General features: G+C 44.5%; 1 protein-coding gene across 1 annotated transcript; it reads right to left on the bottom strand.

The window, feature by feature from the left end:
- Positions 1–323: 323 nt before the first annotated feature.
- On the bottom strand, positions 324–7,895 carry si:ch211-262h13.5 (uncharacterized protein LOC571127 homolog). Its single transcript, XM_053862717.1, has 8 exons — positions 7,856–7,895; positions 5,631–5,875; positions 5,123–5,233; positions 4,918–5,005; positions 4,626–4,792; positions 3,378–3,485; positions 2,211–2,297; positions 324–984 (listed from the first exon to the last, which is right to left on the bottom strand). The coding sequence occupies exons 1-8, from the start codon at positions 7,878–7,880 to the stop codon at positions 514–516; spliced, it is 1,302 nt and encodes a 433-aa protein (XP_053718692.1). The 5' UTR covers positions 7,881–7,895; the 3' UTR covers positions 324–513.
- Positions 7,896–18,586: the final 10,691 nt, after the last annotated feature.

Here is an 18,586-nt window from a genome sequence, read left to right as displayed (position 1 = left end):
CAAATGTGAGAAATTCCTAATTTCTCTGACATAAAATTTTAATTATTTTGAATTTCTCCTTCAAAAGTTCCAAGTTATGAGTTCGTATCTTATTGGTAAAGCATGGCGTCTTGTTCATCTAAGTAAAGTTGATTCAAGTGTCACCATCCACATGAGGACGCTGTAGCTGAGAAGCAATATATTAGATTGTGTTTTCTTTTATCGAAATGAGTCATGAGTGAGATCAGGTCATATTACTGTTTTGTAAAGAATAAATTGTCATCTGCGTCGGACAGTCATTGTCTTCCATCGATGTGAGGTCAGGTCACGTTTAACGTCAGTGCTTGAGGTTGTTTATTTTCTGTTGAATCTGAGCACCCATCGACACAAACATCCAAAAAGAAGCGCAACATAGGCAGCAAAGCATCAGGGTGATTCTGCAGTGAAGCACATCCATCTGAACTTCAGGAGCCTTGAACATGATGTGAGGAAAGTACTGCTTTTAATCTGCCCACTCTCCTCTTCAGAGAGTCTTCACACGGTGGTGTAGCGAGCGGGACCAGGGCAGGAGCGGAAAGGAGATGACCCACTGGGGAAATCAGACAGGAATATTGGGTTGTGAGAGGGTTGACTCTCCATCAAGGCCTGTCTCCTCCTGCGCTCTCGCCTCTGGTAATGGAAGGAAACTGGCGGGCGGCGAGCTACCGGGCCTCCAATCTCTTCTGAAGAGGAGTCAAAAGACGTTGCCAAACTTTCAGAGGACTCGCTGGAAGACGAGTCAAGGAAGACGGAGCGGGTCGCCACAACCGGCGGCTCTGAGGGCAGCACCGGAGTAGACGCAGGGCGGGAGGGCGCTGGTGTTTCCACCGGAGGCAGCGTGGGGTCTGGGAGAACGGGCTCCGGCTCATTCTCGGGGTCAGTAATCAGAGGAGGAAGAGGAGGGCTGGTGGGGTCCAATGGAAGGTCGTGACCCTGAGGCTGCACAGGTCTGAAGACGTCAACGTTCTGAGACAGACATTAAACAGTCAGCACACAAGCACAAATCACACACACTCCACAACAGCACTAGATATGACAAAATAACTCCTCAGCCAGTGGCGTTTTTTAGAGGTCGACATAGTGAGAAATGCTGTTCATCCGATCAACATGGAAAGACTGCAGTTATTATCAAAACTTCAGCCTCAGTCGCCTCTCTAATAAATGCTCTGCACTGGTGATGGGTAGAAGAGGCATCATGAAACAGTGTTGCAGGGTGGATGAAACAGTGTCCTCATTTTCAGAGGCCACTAGATGGTGCTCTTTGGTTTAGAAATGATGTGAGGTTTCAATGAATTAGTTGTTCAAGTACAAACATTAAACAGCAGACGGCGCCATCTGGTGGCCTCTGAAAATCATGATACTGTTTTATGAAACCTCATCGACCCTTCAATACTGTGTCATGAAACCTCTTCTACCCATCTATATTCTGCACAAACGTGTCTGAAGTTTTGCTACACTCCACCTCAGTGTTTCTGTACGTCTGTGCGACATATATGATTCAACACCTACCTACCTGTGAGTCACCTGAAATTAACGGAACAAGTTAATTTCAGTGAGATTCGGACTCAGTGCCAGTATGAATCCAGGTGTCTAGAGTCCAGACGTGTTTTACGTAAGACAAAAACATGTTCGGCGACCGACTGTTTCAACTGTTTAAAATGTCAACCGAGTACAAATGAGCTTTTTTAGATTAAGAATGTTGGGGGGAAATCCATGAGTGATTGGTAAGTTATCCATTTTTGTGATGTTTTAATAGAGTATATCAATGTCTTTAATATAGAGAATGTGGAGTTCCGCCAAGCCACATCACATTGTGGCATGTGGGCAACAATCTTATTGACAAAAATACAGTCTGGCTAAGAACCGACTGTTAATATACGGCTGTGGGAGAGAAAGTCATATTTTTCTTCAGACTTTGCAACCTGGATAATGTGGAGTAAACCTCTGCAGAACCTCACAAAAAACATTCATCGCTCATCAGATAAAAGTGAAGACATTACATAGTGTACAAAACAGAAGTCACCTGTATGTGTTAATCGATGTGTAACCGGGCCTGCGTCATTGTCGTAGTCTGTTGCGAATAATTATCAACCATGCTGTGAGTGAGTTGCCTTCAACCTTATATTTAGGCGTTAATTCGTGTAAAACCTCAAAAGGCGTTAATGAAACCTGAAACATTGGATCTTCAGTACCTGAAGCTTGAACATCTCACACGTCACATGAACTTCAGGATGAGCATTCAGGTCTCCGTGTACCGATCCAGAGCAGAAGCCAGCGGTCTGAAAAGAGAATCAGACAATAGAACGCACTGGAATATTAGCCCCGCCCACTAACTTTCATAAGGAAAACAGACCTTGTTCCTACATGAGCCGCAGTGGTCTATAAGCCGTGGGTGCAGTGGTGCTGTCTGCACCGTAGAAAGGCTTAAAAATGCATGAGGATCACTTCTAAACTAGTTTGGAAAACAGGCTCCAGCATGGAGACTGACTCAGGAAACAAACTGGCCAATGTTCTGAACTGGAATCATCAACTCCTCACATCTGTTATTGACATTAAAGCACTCAAAATGTGTCCCAAGTTTCGACCGTGTGTCTCTAAGTTCTGACACTACAGCAGGTCTCAGCTGCTCCTTCCGATGACGACGCTTTAAGGTCAATAACACGCCCGTGATGTCATGGGTTTGATGTGATGTGGCTCAGTATTTTGGCAGCATCAGGCTCTTTAGCCTGGAAAAATCCATATATTAACCGCATGGCTGTATAAGCCGCAGGGTTCAGACCACGAGAAAAAAGTAGCAGCTTTTTTCTCTCGTCTGAACCGTGGTCTGAAAGAGGAGTCAGTCGAGAAAATGTGTGAGTTGTTATAACCACAGTGTTGCTGACACAGAGCAGGACTTTCAGTAAATACTGATGGCCATCGACAGATCAATATTTAATTTCAGATGAAGATAAATGAGGGTTTCTATTGAGAGTCAGGCTTTCTGTACAATTACAGAGGGAGCTGTTGACAGGTCCAGACGACCATCTTTTTGTATGTGGGATAATAGTTCTGAAAAGGCTCCTCAAAAGTTTTGAGACCTCACTAACAGCATACAAAGTTCTGAGAGCACAAGTATGAAGAAAACGATTTACTAAATCAGTAGATATTGCAACCCAAAATACTGTTTTTGGAGCTGTTTCATGTTGTGAAGAAGAGTGTTTAGTCTGGTCAATCGAGCTGCAGATAGAAACTGTGCTCACATTGCAGTTTCCTCTCTTTTCTGTGACTCACTGACAACACATACCGATCTTCTTCCGTCTTCTGCGACTTGATATTTGCTGTCCAGATTGTGGTTGGCCCACACTAGACAGATTCATTACCTCGGTGTCGGACTCCATGGTCAGCCGCTGGCAGGTTCCTTGCTCTGTCATTCCCTCTGGACAGTACTGGACCGTGTACTCCACCAAGCTGACTTCCACCGGCAGAGTCTGCAACACGTCAGCGATCATTATTGGTAAATACGCAGATGAATACGATCACATGGTTTGGTGGGCCACAGAAGATGGACGCTTGACTGCTCACATAGTTTTCAGACTGTGAGGTGGCTGTGGTTCCTCCAGCAGGCGAAGATTGTGTGATCCCTACATGCATCTCAACATTTCTGCTTGTTTAGTAAAAATCCGATGATGTATAATTTGTCGCAAGTTTTCCGATATTTTAGTTTCATAGTATTTTAAAAGTGTTTCTGCATGATCTGATTCAGTGAGGGGGAGAAGGATGAAATGACTACACCGGCATCAAAGTGCTCCTGAGTGTAGTTGCTCCGTACATTATGGTTCTATTATTCACCCGCCTAAGGAGTGTTTCGGATCCTGATGAAACTGCTAGCAATGCTCCATGCTAACATGCTTAGATGTGCACAAAGAGTCATGAATCAACTCGACTCAGATCGAGGAAAAACATGTCATCATGAAACAGAGGTGGTGTTTCTGTAATTTGATTTTCTTATTCTTTTCTCTTCATTTTTTGAAAATATAATTGGCTTCAGATGGAAAGTATAATTGAGGACATCGCAGTCATTCATTACTGTATAAAAAAGTTTTTTTTTGGGACCACAATAATGTCTTCACTTTCTGAATATTTCACCCTAAAATTGTGTCATTAACACACATGAAAATCATTCAGCCTTATGCAAAATTTGCTGTTTTGTGGCCAGGCGATTTATGGGCGGAGACAGAGCTATGTGGTGGCCCATGGTGGGTGGGGCCATTGCGGTGGGCGGAGTCACCATGGTGGGCGGGGCCACCACATGTATTGTTTTCCAGTTTCTGTTTTTTTCTTGGCGAGCCAGAAAATGACCTGATCTGTGAGTCAAAACCACAATGTGATCATGAGTTTTTGTTGACCAATTACACGGCCACTTATCAATTTTTCTTTCTTTGCCCAACACAACAACAAAATCCACACAGCAGAGATCATGTCGCCTCCGATCTTTCCTCACGCCTGCATTATCCTCTCATTGTTGCTTCACGTTTCAAGTGTCTTCCCCTATTGTTGTTGACCAAACTTTTCCACTTTTTTTAAACCACCTATTAAGTCCCCCAAAACACTAGTCACTTCCACCGTACCTGCGCTGCGGCTCTTGTGATTTTCTTGACCCCCAGTCCTGCACCGAGCGCTGACCGCTGCTTGTAGGCATCAAGAGTGACCCGAGCAGCGGCCACTGCCTGAGGGCTGTCCACAGTGAGCAAGAGTGGGCAGGTGGGGCAGGTCTGCTGGAGCTTCTCTGGAGGGTCTGCGGGACATCACATACAGCACTTCAAGTCCATCAGGTTCTCAATGATCCGTCACCATCAGAGTCAAGAGGGTCAGAGGTGTTGGGGAGTAAATCTAGCAGCCAGTCAGGGCTCAGTATTGTACCTGGCACTAGGGTGCAGTCGTAGCTGTAGAGGTAGGAGTAGCCTTCCGTGGTGTGCAGCACGGTTGTGTTGCAGTTACCTGAGATTTGCTGCAAGATATCATCGTGAAATTTTAAGAGCAAAATCAAAGGAAATCCGCACTGTATATTTGCTAAATCTGATATATAAACTGCTTGAAAAGGTCAACAACAAGTGGAGCGTCCCACCGTTTCCATGAAAGCTCTGACGTCACAGCGTTTCCACGGTTTCGGGCTGCCGGTGTGACACTTGGTCTCCAGCACGTCCAGGTCCAGGTAGTACACGTTTCCTGCTGGACCCTGGTATCAGCCAAAGCAAACACACGCAGCAAACATCAGCTGCTGGTCAGACTCCAAGCTTTCATGCTGTGTACGACTGAAGCTTTGGAGGCCGGCGACAAACACAACAGCAGCTCTGTTGAGCACGATCTTATCCTCAAACGACCGGCGTGGCACTGTCGGAGCCGGCGATCAATGTCAACACTTGTTCCGTTTGTGATGCGAGCCACTTCGGAACCTGATCTACCGCTGACAACAGAAGCGACCTGACTTTTATGAAGGGTCATGAACAGTTTTCCTGAGCCGTGAATGTCGCCAGTCTTACTCTTAGTGCCGACTTCACACTTACCCTCCTTTGAGTGCATCATCGTCTTGAAGGAAAGCGGTTGTGGTGGTGGACAGAACTCTTTGTACTCACCTGAGCGTGCAGGTGAACGTTGGCGATGCGGTTGAGAGCAAACTTGTAGCCGTCGGCCCGGTCTTCGTTGACATAGGTCACGGCGAGACGCGACAGCTTCTCCACGACCTTGTCATTGCAGGGAATTGGAGCGAGCTGGATGGGCGTCAGAGCGGGGAACTCGGCGCACACCGTCCGCAGGTAGAGCAGACATGACAGCAGAAGCCAAGTCCTGACAGAAGCATCCATGACGGTTTGCTGCGGAGCTGAGGAGAGAATGAACAGTTTGCTTGCAGCTGTTTGCCTTCAGTCCGGCCACGGACTTTTGGAACCAACACAGGAGGCTTGAACCGATGCCAAGGACAACATGTGTTCCGTGATACTTGTGAATGAACATACGCAGGCGGACACGGGAGGAATTGTTGACTGACCATAACATTATGACCTCCTGCCTCCCTCTGAATGGGTCTCTTATGCCGCCAGATACTTGTCAGTGCTCCTCTCCAGTGGAAGTAAATGAAGAGCACAAACTGAACGCTGACTGATCCACATATACAAGTCACCACAGACGCAGGGAGTTATTTGAAACTCACACTAACACTTATGGGTGTGTACATAAACACAAATAACATGCTGATATACACAAAAAATACTGTTATGTTCAGACGGTCAGACACACTTCCAAGTAAGGGACTGAAAAACATCATGAAACACAACTGTGCACACATTTTTGCGTCTTTTACAAACAGATTATGTCGCCATTACACACAAAATAGGACAATGTCAGACACACAACAGCAGGCAACAGCAAGTGCCATGAAATAGTGAATCTGGAACACGTCTTTGTTTCATCTATTTAGTTAATGATTCGCACTGCAGTGAAAATGGAGAAAAGGTTTAAAAAACAGAAAAGGCCTTCAGATGAAACATACATTCAAGAGAACTTAAGCCACTGGAATCATGTCAACAGAAGGCTGGTTTGGTTGTTGTAAACTGCAATTCTGTTTTCGTTCTCCAACACTTTTGTATATCACCGGAGACAAGGCCGCATCAAAACAGTGCTCGCCATGCCACTTTTATAGAAATAGACAGGGAAATATAACATATTGTTTTAAGAAATCCAAACTCGTTGGTCCCCTGGGAGTCAACCAGGATGTCTGAACTGACTCTCATGCGTCTTTTCAAAGTAAAAGCCTTAAGAAATTATGGCCATTAAAAATGGATGTGTATGTATTTATAATGACATTTTGTAGAATCCCTTATGTTGACCACTATTCCACTGGTCCAGACTCGAACTGGAGAAACCCTGGAAGTCACCCAGGAAGTTTGGACTCAATCCCATGTGCCATTTCAAAATAAAGGCCTTTTGAAAATTTAAACTGACATTCATATTCAATATGAATGTCAGTTTAAATTTCAGCAGCTGAGAAATCAACATGATGTTCTGATCTTTTTTAATGAATGCACTTGATAAGACTTGGCAAACATGCTGCACTTATGCATGAACACACAAACTGACTTGTATTCACACACAAAACAAAACAAAAAAAAAAACAGCATGATCATGCTGTAATTTACTGCTTGTACGCTGACGAAATGTGATGTGTTGACTTTTGGGGACCTTGTTAACGAGAGTGGTCACAATCTAATGGTGCATTTCCAATTCCAACCATTCACTGGTCTATAAAACGGTAAACTAAAATGAAACCACACCATAAATAATTGAGTTGAGCTTACATGTAATGGCAGCATCTGGTCACTAGAAGTCGCTGTTTATTTGTGTGTTGTTGCGGCTGGGTTCTCGCGCGCAACTGGGTTAATGATCCAGCCTGGTTCGGTTAATTACGTCCTTTTGTTTTGCTCTTTCAGGTGTGACACTCTTCTGTTTTAATAACACAATGCTGATATGTTGGTAAACAAGTCACGCTGAGAACACAGTCACGTGGTGTCAGCAAACACAACACATTTTTAAACACGTGGTCAAGCAAAATCTCACATTCGCATTGATGCACAAACGAAAAGTATCTGCTCACAAACACGCACCAAAATAAATAGGTAAATAAAATACCAAGGCACAATCCACTGACAGCGTTTCATAATAGTCACACCTAAAACAGTGAAGTATCACAGGCACACGCATGTCATAATGTACTCTGATGGCTTTCTTTCTTTACCGTAACCAAGGACACATTTTTATCCGAAGAGGGAACTCACTCAGTAAAATATATTGCCGCTTGAAAACTCACTGTCACTTGGGGTCCATGGCGCCATGGCGTGCCGAGCTTCCGCCAGCCGCCAGCCCCTCACTCCGGCGGGGTCTGGGACCTTCTCAGTGTCCAGCGCCGCAGCCAGTTTGACACTGCTGAGTGGACAATCACATTACCCATAATCCCCTGGCTGTGTCAACAGCGGTCAGCGCTAAACCAATTGACTAATTGTATTACACGTGTACAGAAGGATTTTCGGCTGTTGAGTCCGATTTCCTTCAACAATGTGAGGAGAGCTGATCTGATATCAGCTGTGACTCATTACATGGAGTGTGACCGGGAACAAATTCAAGCGCAGCGCCTGCCTGTCGGAGGTCAACTCTCCCCATTCAGTCCTATATCGAGACGTTTCCTGGCTCCGCCAGCAGTTCAATTGCTCGCCTTCATTTCACCCAACCAGAAGCAGCTCCAGCTGCTCCCAGCAGTGGCGGCTGGTGGAAAACATCACGTCTCAAAACATATGAATTAACATCCACTGCAGAAGAGCAGCGCTCTGTCAAACAGCACTTGTTTCTCTGCAAGTGTAATAAAGAACTCTAAATGGATGGGGAGTATATAATGTCAGACCACGTTGAGTTGTGTGAAAACACAATACATTTTCATTTAAAAACTTGGGAAAAAAACGTACCATCCGACCAGGGATTAAATGAGAGGCTTGTAAAGAAGGTTTAAAGAAGGATGTTGAGTCACACCTCTTCCTGTTTCAAACCACAATCTTTTCAGGGCATAAGAAAATCTTAATATCCCCAAATATTGCGACACTTCATTGCACAATATTGTTCCGATATTTTTGCTGAAATATTGCAAATGATTGTATGACGTTCTCTTGATATTTTAAGTGAATTGTGAATATATGTATATCTCTATATATTGATATATATATATAGATATTAATACATAAATACAGTTAACATATGTTACACATGACATTTACAATTGAATACAGAACATAATGAAATGCATGAAAGGAGACCAAAGTGCCTCAAATGATGTCGCAGGTGATGCCGTTCAGAATGTCTCCTGCAGCAGGCACTCCTTAAACGCAGATACGTCCTCACGCTGTAGGGGGCAGCATTGCGCAAAAGCGGCATTCAGTCTGTCAATTCAGAGAAAGAAGAAGATTGAAGAAGATCGGAAAATAAAAGTAAATTACGTACAACAATGAAGTAAAGAATCCTAAGATAAAATACAAAAAATAATGCGTATTTATGTTTCCAATAACAAAGCTCGATTTTCGTCATCGCTATGGATGGCCATTTTTATTGGCTGAAAATACGCAAAGCATTCTGGGTAGTCTGAGTGTTCCTCAATCCTAAAGTAGGTGCCGGCGAATCTCAAAAATGAGGAAGATACTTTCCGCCATCTCGCGCCTCAGTTTAACTTCCTGAGTACCGGGACAGTCCTGGCTCTTCACGGGAGATGTCACTGCCCTATTTGCTTCTTCATCCCGTTTTGCTTCCAGGGCTCAGTTTTATGACGTCATTTCCTGTCCACATGCGCACATTGGTATTTCAAGACTTTATTTCCTGTCCGCATGCGCACATGGGTGTAGCTGCTTGACACATAAATTAGAATAAAATTAGCAACGTCATTGCGCCACGCCTCACTACACACTCGTATTTCATCAAGAGAAGCAGAATTTGAATTACTAAAGTACTACGCCGACGCATTAACTGTATTTTAACCTTATTTTATATATATCACTACATTTGACTTGTATTCAACAATTCGGATATTTTAACAAGATTTTGTTTTGTTTGATGAATCGTCCAAAGGAAACTTTTGTGATGGTCACCTTGTTTATTTGTCCATCTTATAGCCTGTTAGTCCTTCTTCTTGTTTATTTCTTTTTCTCTATCGACACCTAGTGGTCATTTTACAAACATCACTGATTGTCACAGATTTCAGATGAAATAATTGGATCTTTCTGTGCAATTTGCATGCAGTTTTCTATCTTGCCTACGAGGTCTCAGTGGTTAATTTGGTTTATTGCAACCAAATAAACAACAGGACAAACGTCTTTTTCATTGAATCACAACTTTTCTGAGGATTACATTTTATTAACAAAACATGAAAACACACCAACATTATTTATAAATGACTAAACTTATTTTATATACAAAACATCGTAGGCAAGATAGAAAACTGCATGCAAATTGCACAGAAAGATCCAATTATTTTATCTGAAATCTTGTTAAAATATCCAAATTGTTGAATACAGGTCAAATGTAGTGATGTATATATATAAAATAAGGTCAAAATACAGTTAATACGTCGGCGTAGTACTTTAGTAATTCAAATTCTGCTTCTCTTGATGAAATACGAGTGTGTAGTGAGGCGTGGCGTAATGATGTTGCTAATTTTATTCTAATTTATGTGTCAAGCAGCTGCACCCATGTGCGCATGTGGACAGGAATTTACGTCTTGAAATTCCAATGTGCGCATGCGGACAGGAAATGACGTCATAAAACTGAGCCCTGGAAGCAAAACGGGATGAAGAAGCAAATAGGGCAGTGACAGGAGCTTGCATTGTTGAGGTTGAGGATTTGCATTGTTAAAAGTCACTGTCGCAACTCACTGAAGAGAACTTGTGTTTCTCCAACCAGAGCAGTTGAAGAAGATGAGGCACAAGCTCCATCATACCATGGCATTATCATTCCGCATGTCTGAAAACCTTCACGTGACCTGGTGCAGCATCAAAGAGGAGGACTTGCTCCACCAGTACCAGACATGTCTTCTCATACAAGAGAAAGCGAACTACGTTTTGTGTGTATTCAGCTTGTGCGCCACCGTCCACCAGTTGTGTCTGCGAGGGAGAGATAAGAGTGCGGAGGCTGCTCCGAGGACTCGCTCCATCAGCACAACGCCAGAACCAAGTTACACAAACCTCCTTTGATGTGAGCGGAGAGAGATCTCCCCTTCTGCTCGCCCGACAGAGAGATGGCGTTCTGGAGCGATGCCGCGCCAAGATCTGGAGCCTCCTGCTGCTCACTGTGAACGGTGCAGGGGGAGACGGGGAAGATGCAGTCCGACTGCAGCACAGACCCTGATGCTGATCCTGCTCTGTTTCTACAGGTTTGTGAAATGTAAAATAGCAGCGAGGAAAGATGATGAATGGATGAGAGTCGTGAAGGGAGGCTGAGGTGCATGAAAGAGGATGGTCATGTATGGATCCATGAATGACTGGGAGGTGGGATGCTTCGATGGGTCAGCGCACCGGTGAACCACCGGATGAACACGCCAATGTGTCACGGATAGATACAGACTTGTAGAATGGATGAAAGGAATAGATGGATGGATAAATAGAGGAATACTTGGATGCTTTTTAAAACAACAGGTGAACAGATGGATGAATCCATGTATGATGGTTGGTGTACAGAGAGGTGAATGGATGAATTGACACAGTGTTTTTGGAAAGGACGGCGTTTTCATAGACCGGTGAATTTTCCGATTAAAGAACAGAAAGAGGAATAGATTGGCACGTCCGTGTATGGATGGGATCATAGATGAAGGGATGAACAAGTGAGAGAAAAGTGAGAGGCTGTACAGGAGGATGACTAAACCAGCTGAACAGGACGATAGCAGACATTTAAAGGGGATGAATAAGCATGAATGAATGGATATGTGAAATGCCAAATATGGATGGATGATTTTTTTATGCTAGATGGGAGAGATGCATGAATGAATGGATGGGTGCTTAGATGGGTGAGTGGATGGAGGGAGAGAGGGATCAATATCTTGTGAATGGACTTGTGACTGAGAAGAGGTTGTGAGTTGGATTCATTGAATACGGATGGAGGGAATGTACTCTTGAGATATACTGACAAATACATGAACTGATCAGTGAATGGAGGCACTGACAGAATGATGGATGGAATATCAAAATGACGGATGACCAGCCACACATATGGTCTTCAACACCTCCTCCTCTTCCTCTCCTTCACCCAGCAGTGTTCCTCCTGCAGCCACAGAACCTCCTGAAACTGGCAAACAGATACGCGGAGACGGAAAGCAAGTCTCTCCTTTAATTACTTTTCTAACTTTCCCTCCGCTGGAGACGAGGCTCTCGGCCCCTCTGTCAGGTCCAAACCTGGACTAGGATTCCAAGCCTTTCACTTTCTCTGTAATTGGATGAGATTATGAGCACAAAGCTGATCAGGATTCTCAGCTTCACACAGGACAAATCCCCATCATTCTACCTGGATCAACAATTCATCTTCCCGCCCGTCATTTCCCTCCTCACTTCTTGTGTTTCTCCCTCGGAATCTTAATGAAAAGAACAATGAGAGTCCTTCGATATGAACCCTGCGGGGCCCTCACGCTTCCATTGTTGGGGTGTCAAAACAACAGCAGAGCTCCTGCCATGGTGGCGTTTACAGAGGACTCGACACAACATGTTAAACAGAAGGTTTAATAAAGATACACAGAAAACAGGGCACGGACAGGAAATGATGTAGCCAAGGACGTCGCCACCAAAACGCGGAGCGAGGAAAACACACAGGGACGGGGAAAAACCTGTAACAGAAAATAGGCGAGTCAAAGTCAAGCCTAAATAACGGGGACAACAAAAACGCACTCGGATAAACTCACGAGGCCCAAATAACGAAAGGCGCTCGGTGGTGGAGTCAACACACACGAACACGACGAAGAAAGCTAACAGGAGAAAACAAGAGGTGAGTTACAGAAACACTCATACAAAGCACACAGCTGAGGGCAAAAGACTGAAACCAAAATGAGGAAGAAACCAAGGAGGAGGCAGATAAAACACCCACGATCTAAGAGTTACACGCTGGAACAAATGCACGAGAGGAAGATCTTTACCAGTGGATAGGAAGGAACCATCTGGCAACACAAACTCGCACTGGGGAGTAGAAATCCCAGAATGTTTAATTTACAGATTGGGACCAGCCGTGTTGCTCGGAAGCTGGAGGAGCGACAAGAAACGGATACACACCAAACCTGGACATAACAAAATAACAGCACACGGAAACTGAACGTAGCAGTTCCACTTTGTGTGTTGTTTTATTTTGTATTTCTCTGTGTCATCTTCATCAGGACACTCTGGTTTCCTCCCACAGGCCACAGTCAAACAGTGTCAGCGGTACAGAAGAGACATTTTCAAACCAGTGATCTGATGTTATTTTGACTGGTGACTTTCTGGTCCAAACCAGACTGTATCACCACTGAGAAGTTCATCTATTCATTTTGCAGGTAAATAATTGAATACGCTTTTATTAAATTGACCCAATTACTGTGTGCGTGATAGCAGCAGAGTTAATTCGGGGGAGAGGCGTAATATCAAGTGCAAAATCGACTCTATCGACTTGAGTCTATCTTGACTCCAGAGAGAAAAGACTGGCTTGTTAAACCAGAAGCTAATTTCTCTACAGTGACGCGTCTTCATTAGCTGTTCTGCAGGTGAAGATTGGAACACGAGCTTGTTTGGAAAAACCTCATCAAGGAGGCAGTAAAGAAAAGCGGAGGACGGTCACAGCTCAACAGGCTTCAGGGAGCCCATGTTCAGGCTGGAGAGCTGAGGCGGTTCAGCTGCTCCGGCCAGTTGAAGCTCCATCTGAACCGGTCACTTGCTTCCCACCACCAGCTGGACCTCACATTTATTCCTTAGCAACCAGGAACCGGATACTTGGAAGATACAAGAAGATCTGGGCGATTAACACTGTGCTTCAGTGCCGTGCAGATTCCCACATTTCACTCACATTTGGGGCTTTTAATACGATATTTTAAATCCCAGTGGAGCATCAGTTCTTTGATCAAATAAGCCATGAATCTTAAATGTGTGCCAGCATGAGACTGCAAGAGACCTGGAAACATGAGAGACTCCCTGGCTCGGGCTCCAACCCCTCATATAACCAGAGCCATCTAACTATATAGTAGCGATGGGTAGGTGAGGTTTCATGAAACAGTGATGCAGGGTTGATGAAACAGTGTCATCACTGTCAGAGGCCACTAGATGATGGTCTTGGTTTACAATGGTTACAATGAATCAGTTGTTCAAGTCCAAAGATTTTACAGCAGACAGCGCCATCTGGTGGCCTCTGGAAATCAGAACACTGTTTCATGAAACCTCATCGACCCTTCACTACTGTTGGATGGGAAGCACACACTCACAATAGGTTCAATATTTGGAGGAAACCTTGAGTTTTCAAACCAGACTTCTGACATTTGCATCACTAAATGATGCAGATAACAAGCTCTGCTCTGTTTCCAGGAGAGCGTCACGTGGTCACCTGACATAGCTCCATCTGTGGAGCACTTTTTGAAAATGGTCAGGGAAAAAACAATTCCTACGGACCAGAACTTGGTGTGACAGTTCGGTTTTTAGTGTGCTAGTCATTGTCAGTGGGAGGCCGAGCAGTGGCTCCTGCCTTCCTCTCCTCGTCTCCTGAGACCTTCCTCTGGATTCACTCAAGTGTATTCCAAGTAGACCATTTAAAAAATGTATTTAAAACTATAAAAGACGGAGAACAATTCCAAATATTTGAACATCCTGAAAAAAGATTTGCATGTTTGCCTTAATGTTTTATCAGTAAATGGCTCATTGGATTTATTGCTGTGGAAGGAGGCTTTAAAATGCTGTATTTGTGCCAAAAGAAACTGTGCCATGCTGTGTTCCACAGGGATCTGCTATGATTTCCAAAAATCCATACATCAGCAGGAAAGGTCCCCCTTCAAGAGAATCATCCGAGAGCACAATAGTCCAGCTACTGGGTTACACGCTAGCTTAGTCCAGCTACTGGCTACATGCTAGCTTAGTCCAGCTACTGGCTACAAGCTAGCTTAGTCCAGCTACTGGCTACACGCTAGCTTAGTCCAGCTACTGGCTACATGCTAGCTCAGTCCAGCTACTGGCTACATGCTAGCTTAGTTCAGCTACTGGCTACATGCTAGCCTAGTCCAGCTACTGGCTACATGCTAGCTTAGTCCAGCTACTGGCTACATGCTAGCTTAGTCCAGCTACTGGCTACATGCTAGCTTAGTCCAGCTACTGGCTACATGCAAACACACCCATGAACACTAAACTTTGTTTTCCATGCCTAAAGTTGAGACATTTTATCCTAGATCTTTCTGGGTTTTTTTTAGCTGAAGTGAGTTCCTTTTTTCTTCTTTTTATTTTTGTCTGTGGCGGGGGCGACTTTGCTATAAGATAAAGAAACAAAAATCAAATATTGGTTACTGTAGAAGGTTGAGGCTGCTCTAATGTAAAGCTTACAATAAAGTTCCCCGCTATCCTTTTCCGTCGCCTCCAACATGCTAAATATATCGCAGGGTTTGTTCCGCACCCATGTGAGGCCCACCACTGCGACTCGGTTCTTTTCTGGAGCTCATTAGTGCTGATCCGATTCCTCATCTCTCTGTGGGCTCTTATATAAGCGAGAGAGAAAGGAGGTCAGAGAGAAGTCAGCGCGTGACCTTGTCCACCCAGCGGATCATCAAACTCATGACGACTCCAACTTTTTCCAGCCCTAAAGCCTGTTTATTCGTCCTTACAGGCTCCTTTGATGTCGGCACTTAAAAGCACCACTAACTCACCCTGGAGGAAGACGCCGGCGCGCAGAGGATGCTCGCCGCGCGCGTGCCAGCGCGACTGCTTCCTCGTTTGTTTTTGGCTTTATGCTAACGAGATAGTTTTTAAACTTTAATATTCCCTGGCGTCAGACTTCTCCATAACAAACCGCTGATGAGGCAGATTTTTAAAGAGGCTGGAAGTTTCAGAGCGACTCACATGTCAAAATGTTCTCAAACATTGTATCGCGAGGACATAAAGAAGATGAACAACAAAGCCGGACCAACCATTGAGGAGCGCGACAAGATGAAAGAATAACTGCCGGGAAACTGACGTTCAAGAAAAGAGACGCGCAGCAAGAGAAAAGACCAGCTCTGAAAACGAGAGAGGAGGGAGAGGATACCAGGACTAAGGGTGAGAAGATATCAACACTGGAATTACAAGACAAGACAGAAGACAGAGGGACGACACGCCACCATGAGAAATAAACTCAGCAAGAGTCAGTGACGGAGGTGATATAAAAAACAAGAGAGTGAAATGATTACCGTAATTTCCGGACTATAGAGTGCACCAGAATATTAGCCCCACCCACTAAATTTAAGAGGGAAAATGGATCATGTTCATACACAAGCCTCAGGTTCAGTGGTGCTGTTTGCGATGTGGACAGGTCTGTGGTGCGCCAGCTTCAAAACGCTTTTCAAAACAAGCTTTGAAAACAGGGTCCAGCATCGAGGGAGAGAAAATAGTTGAAACAAGCTGCGTAACACGGAGCGTCTTGATTGATCCACGCTGCTCTCACAATAGGTTGGACTCAGTGAGAGAGATTCCAGACGATCGAGAAGGTGCATTGGATCAATGAATCGTCTGGTGATCTTCCAACCCCCGACTGCTGCGCTGCGCTCCTCCACAGCACCAGTCTCCTGCAGCTCCCGGCTGCACACCTCAGCATTCTGGGAGTTTGAGAAGTTGTTTTTGAACGATGTTGCGCGCCCAGACAGCGATCAGACCCTTTGCTGCCCGGCATTTATCATGTTTGGGTGGAGTCGCGCTGTACGTGTAGTTTCCAGCATCTAGCGTTGAGTCGCCGAGGTGACCCATGAGTTTCCCGAGACAAATGCAGGTCTCCAGCCAGGATCAAGTCAGCGGCCAAAACCTACTTGTGTTCACATCTCGGACTTCTGACCCGTCTTGAGACAGAGTCTCATATCTTTTAAAGCCCTTAAAAAGGGCTTTTGCTGCCCACGTGTCCAAAGTTCCAACACCAGAGCGGCTGCTTCTCAATTCCAGACATCCAGGAGATCCACTCTATGGATACGCAGGATAAAACAGCGATTTTTGGGTGCTTCAAGGGTAAATAACGGATGAGGGTAAATAAAACCTCTGATGTCAGCCTGTAAAAATCCATATACTTGCCGCACTGTTGTATAAACCACAGGGCTCAGACCACGAGAAAAACGTTGCCTCTTATAGTCCGGAAATTATGGTAATAGAATCAAGAGACAAGACATAAAGGGCAAGAAAAAAGGGAAGGAGAAGGAGACGTCATGATGTAAATGCAGCTCACGTGACCGTAGATGAAGAAGACAAGAGCGATTGTAAGACAATGATGATGCCAGATATAAAGGAACGACAAGACAAAAGGACTGAATGAAGTGCAGTAGAGTCCGCTGTCCTCAGTCCTGCGGGTCGTCAGTGTTTATGATGGTTCCTTTATTAACATCAGACCTGGAGTTCTGTGGCCGCGTGCCATTTCAATTATCTCGCACTTGCTCCCGAGGAATCTTTCGGTCTGAGAGTCGGAGTCTCAGCGCTGTCGTTTAAACCACTTACTCTTATTTTTATTGCTCACAGTAAATCACGCAAATCTCTTTCCTGTCAGCAGCATCGTTGACGCCTCGTGTCAAAGACGGAGATCACATGTTCACTCATTCTCAAATGTTTTTTCACTTTTGTTTATTGTGGTATAATAGTGCTGAGGCTTTATGAAACTGTGTCCTTATTATCGGAGTCCACCGGATGGCACTGTCTGCTCAAAAATCTTTGGACTTGAACAGCCATTTCAATGAAACCTCCTTCATATTTAAACCAACAGTGTCACCGACTGAGCTGTAAAAATAAGGACACTGTTTCATGAAGCCTCACTGGGCCATCACTATAAAACAGTACTGCAGGGCTGATGACACAGTGCCCTCCTTTTCAGAAGACACAAGATGGCGCTCTTGGTTTACAAATGATGTTTCATTGAATGAGTTGTTCCAAACATTTTACAGCAGGCAGCGCCATCTGGTGGCCACTGGAAATCAAGATACTGTTTCATGAAACCTCATCTACCCATCACTATTGTACAGCATTTGGTACATTGTTCAAGGGCTCCATTTTTAATTCAGAATTTTGCTTTGCTGCAGACATTGACTCTTCGACCTCCTGCATGCTGGATTGTGGTCCTCACTCCAAACCCAGAGCAGCACCAAGCTTCCCTTATACGCCTGAGGCAAGACAGCGAGGACTGGACCCGGGGCCAAGATGAAGACACATTTGCCGCCAACTCTTTCACGATCCAGCTGTGAGGCTGTTTGCTTCATGTCATGGCTCCTTCCTCCAGTCACTTGAAGGGTGACCACAGCAATAGAAAAAATAGAGATAAAAAAATTCAGTGGGAGAGTTAATAAACGGTAAAGTAAAAACAATTTTTTAATGTATTTTATACATATATAATGTTACAAATTCATGATCATAATAAAGCAACCCTTTAAGTCTGAATGAAATAGATGAAATATGAAGAAAGAAATAAAAAATATAGAGAATATAACGTAAAAGGACCAAACATTCCGTCTAAATAGCAAAAGCCACTTTCCATGTCATCATGAAGTATTCAAGTGTCCATTAACGCCACGTTTTGCGTTGCACGTGCTGGCTCCCTCTCAGAAAAACACGCTTCAGCTCATGCTTGTCTTAACACCGTTTTCATGTTGAAGCAGCTTTAATGTGCTGCTCTCGCACACCTGCGAGTCTGTCTGCATATTCATGCTTCCATTTACGCGACTCACTGCTCTTCCCTCACAACCTTGCCACTCCCAGGTGAGCAGAACCAGGAATGACATGCCACACACATGCACCGCTCTTCCTGTCAGACTTCTCTCCCTGCGTGAGCTTTTCACACCTACTTCCCCCCCGACTGTGAGGAG

The sequence above is a fragment of the Synchiropus splendidus genome, chromosome 1 (genome assembly GCF_027744825.2).
Source record: "Synchiropus splendidus isolate RoL2022-P1 chromosome 1, RoL_Sspl_1.0, whole genome shotgun sequence".
In the NCBI taxonomy this organism is placed as follows: Eukaryota; Metazoa; Chordata; class Actinopteri; order Syngnathiformes; family Callionymidae; genus Synchiropus; species Synchiropus splendidus.
This window is presented reverse-complemented; position numbering and strand designations above follow the sequence as displayed.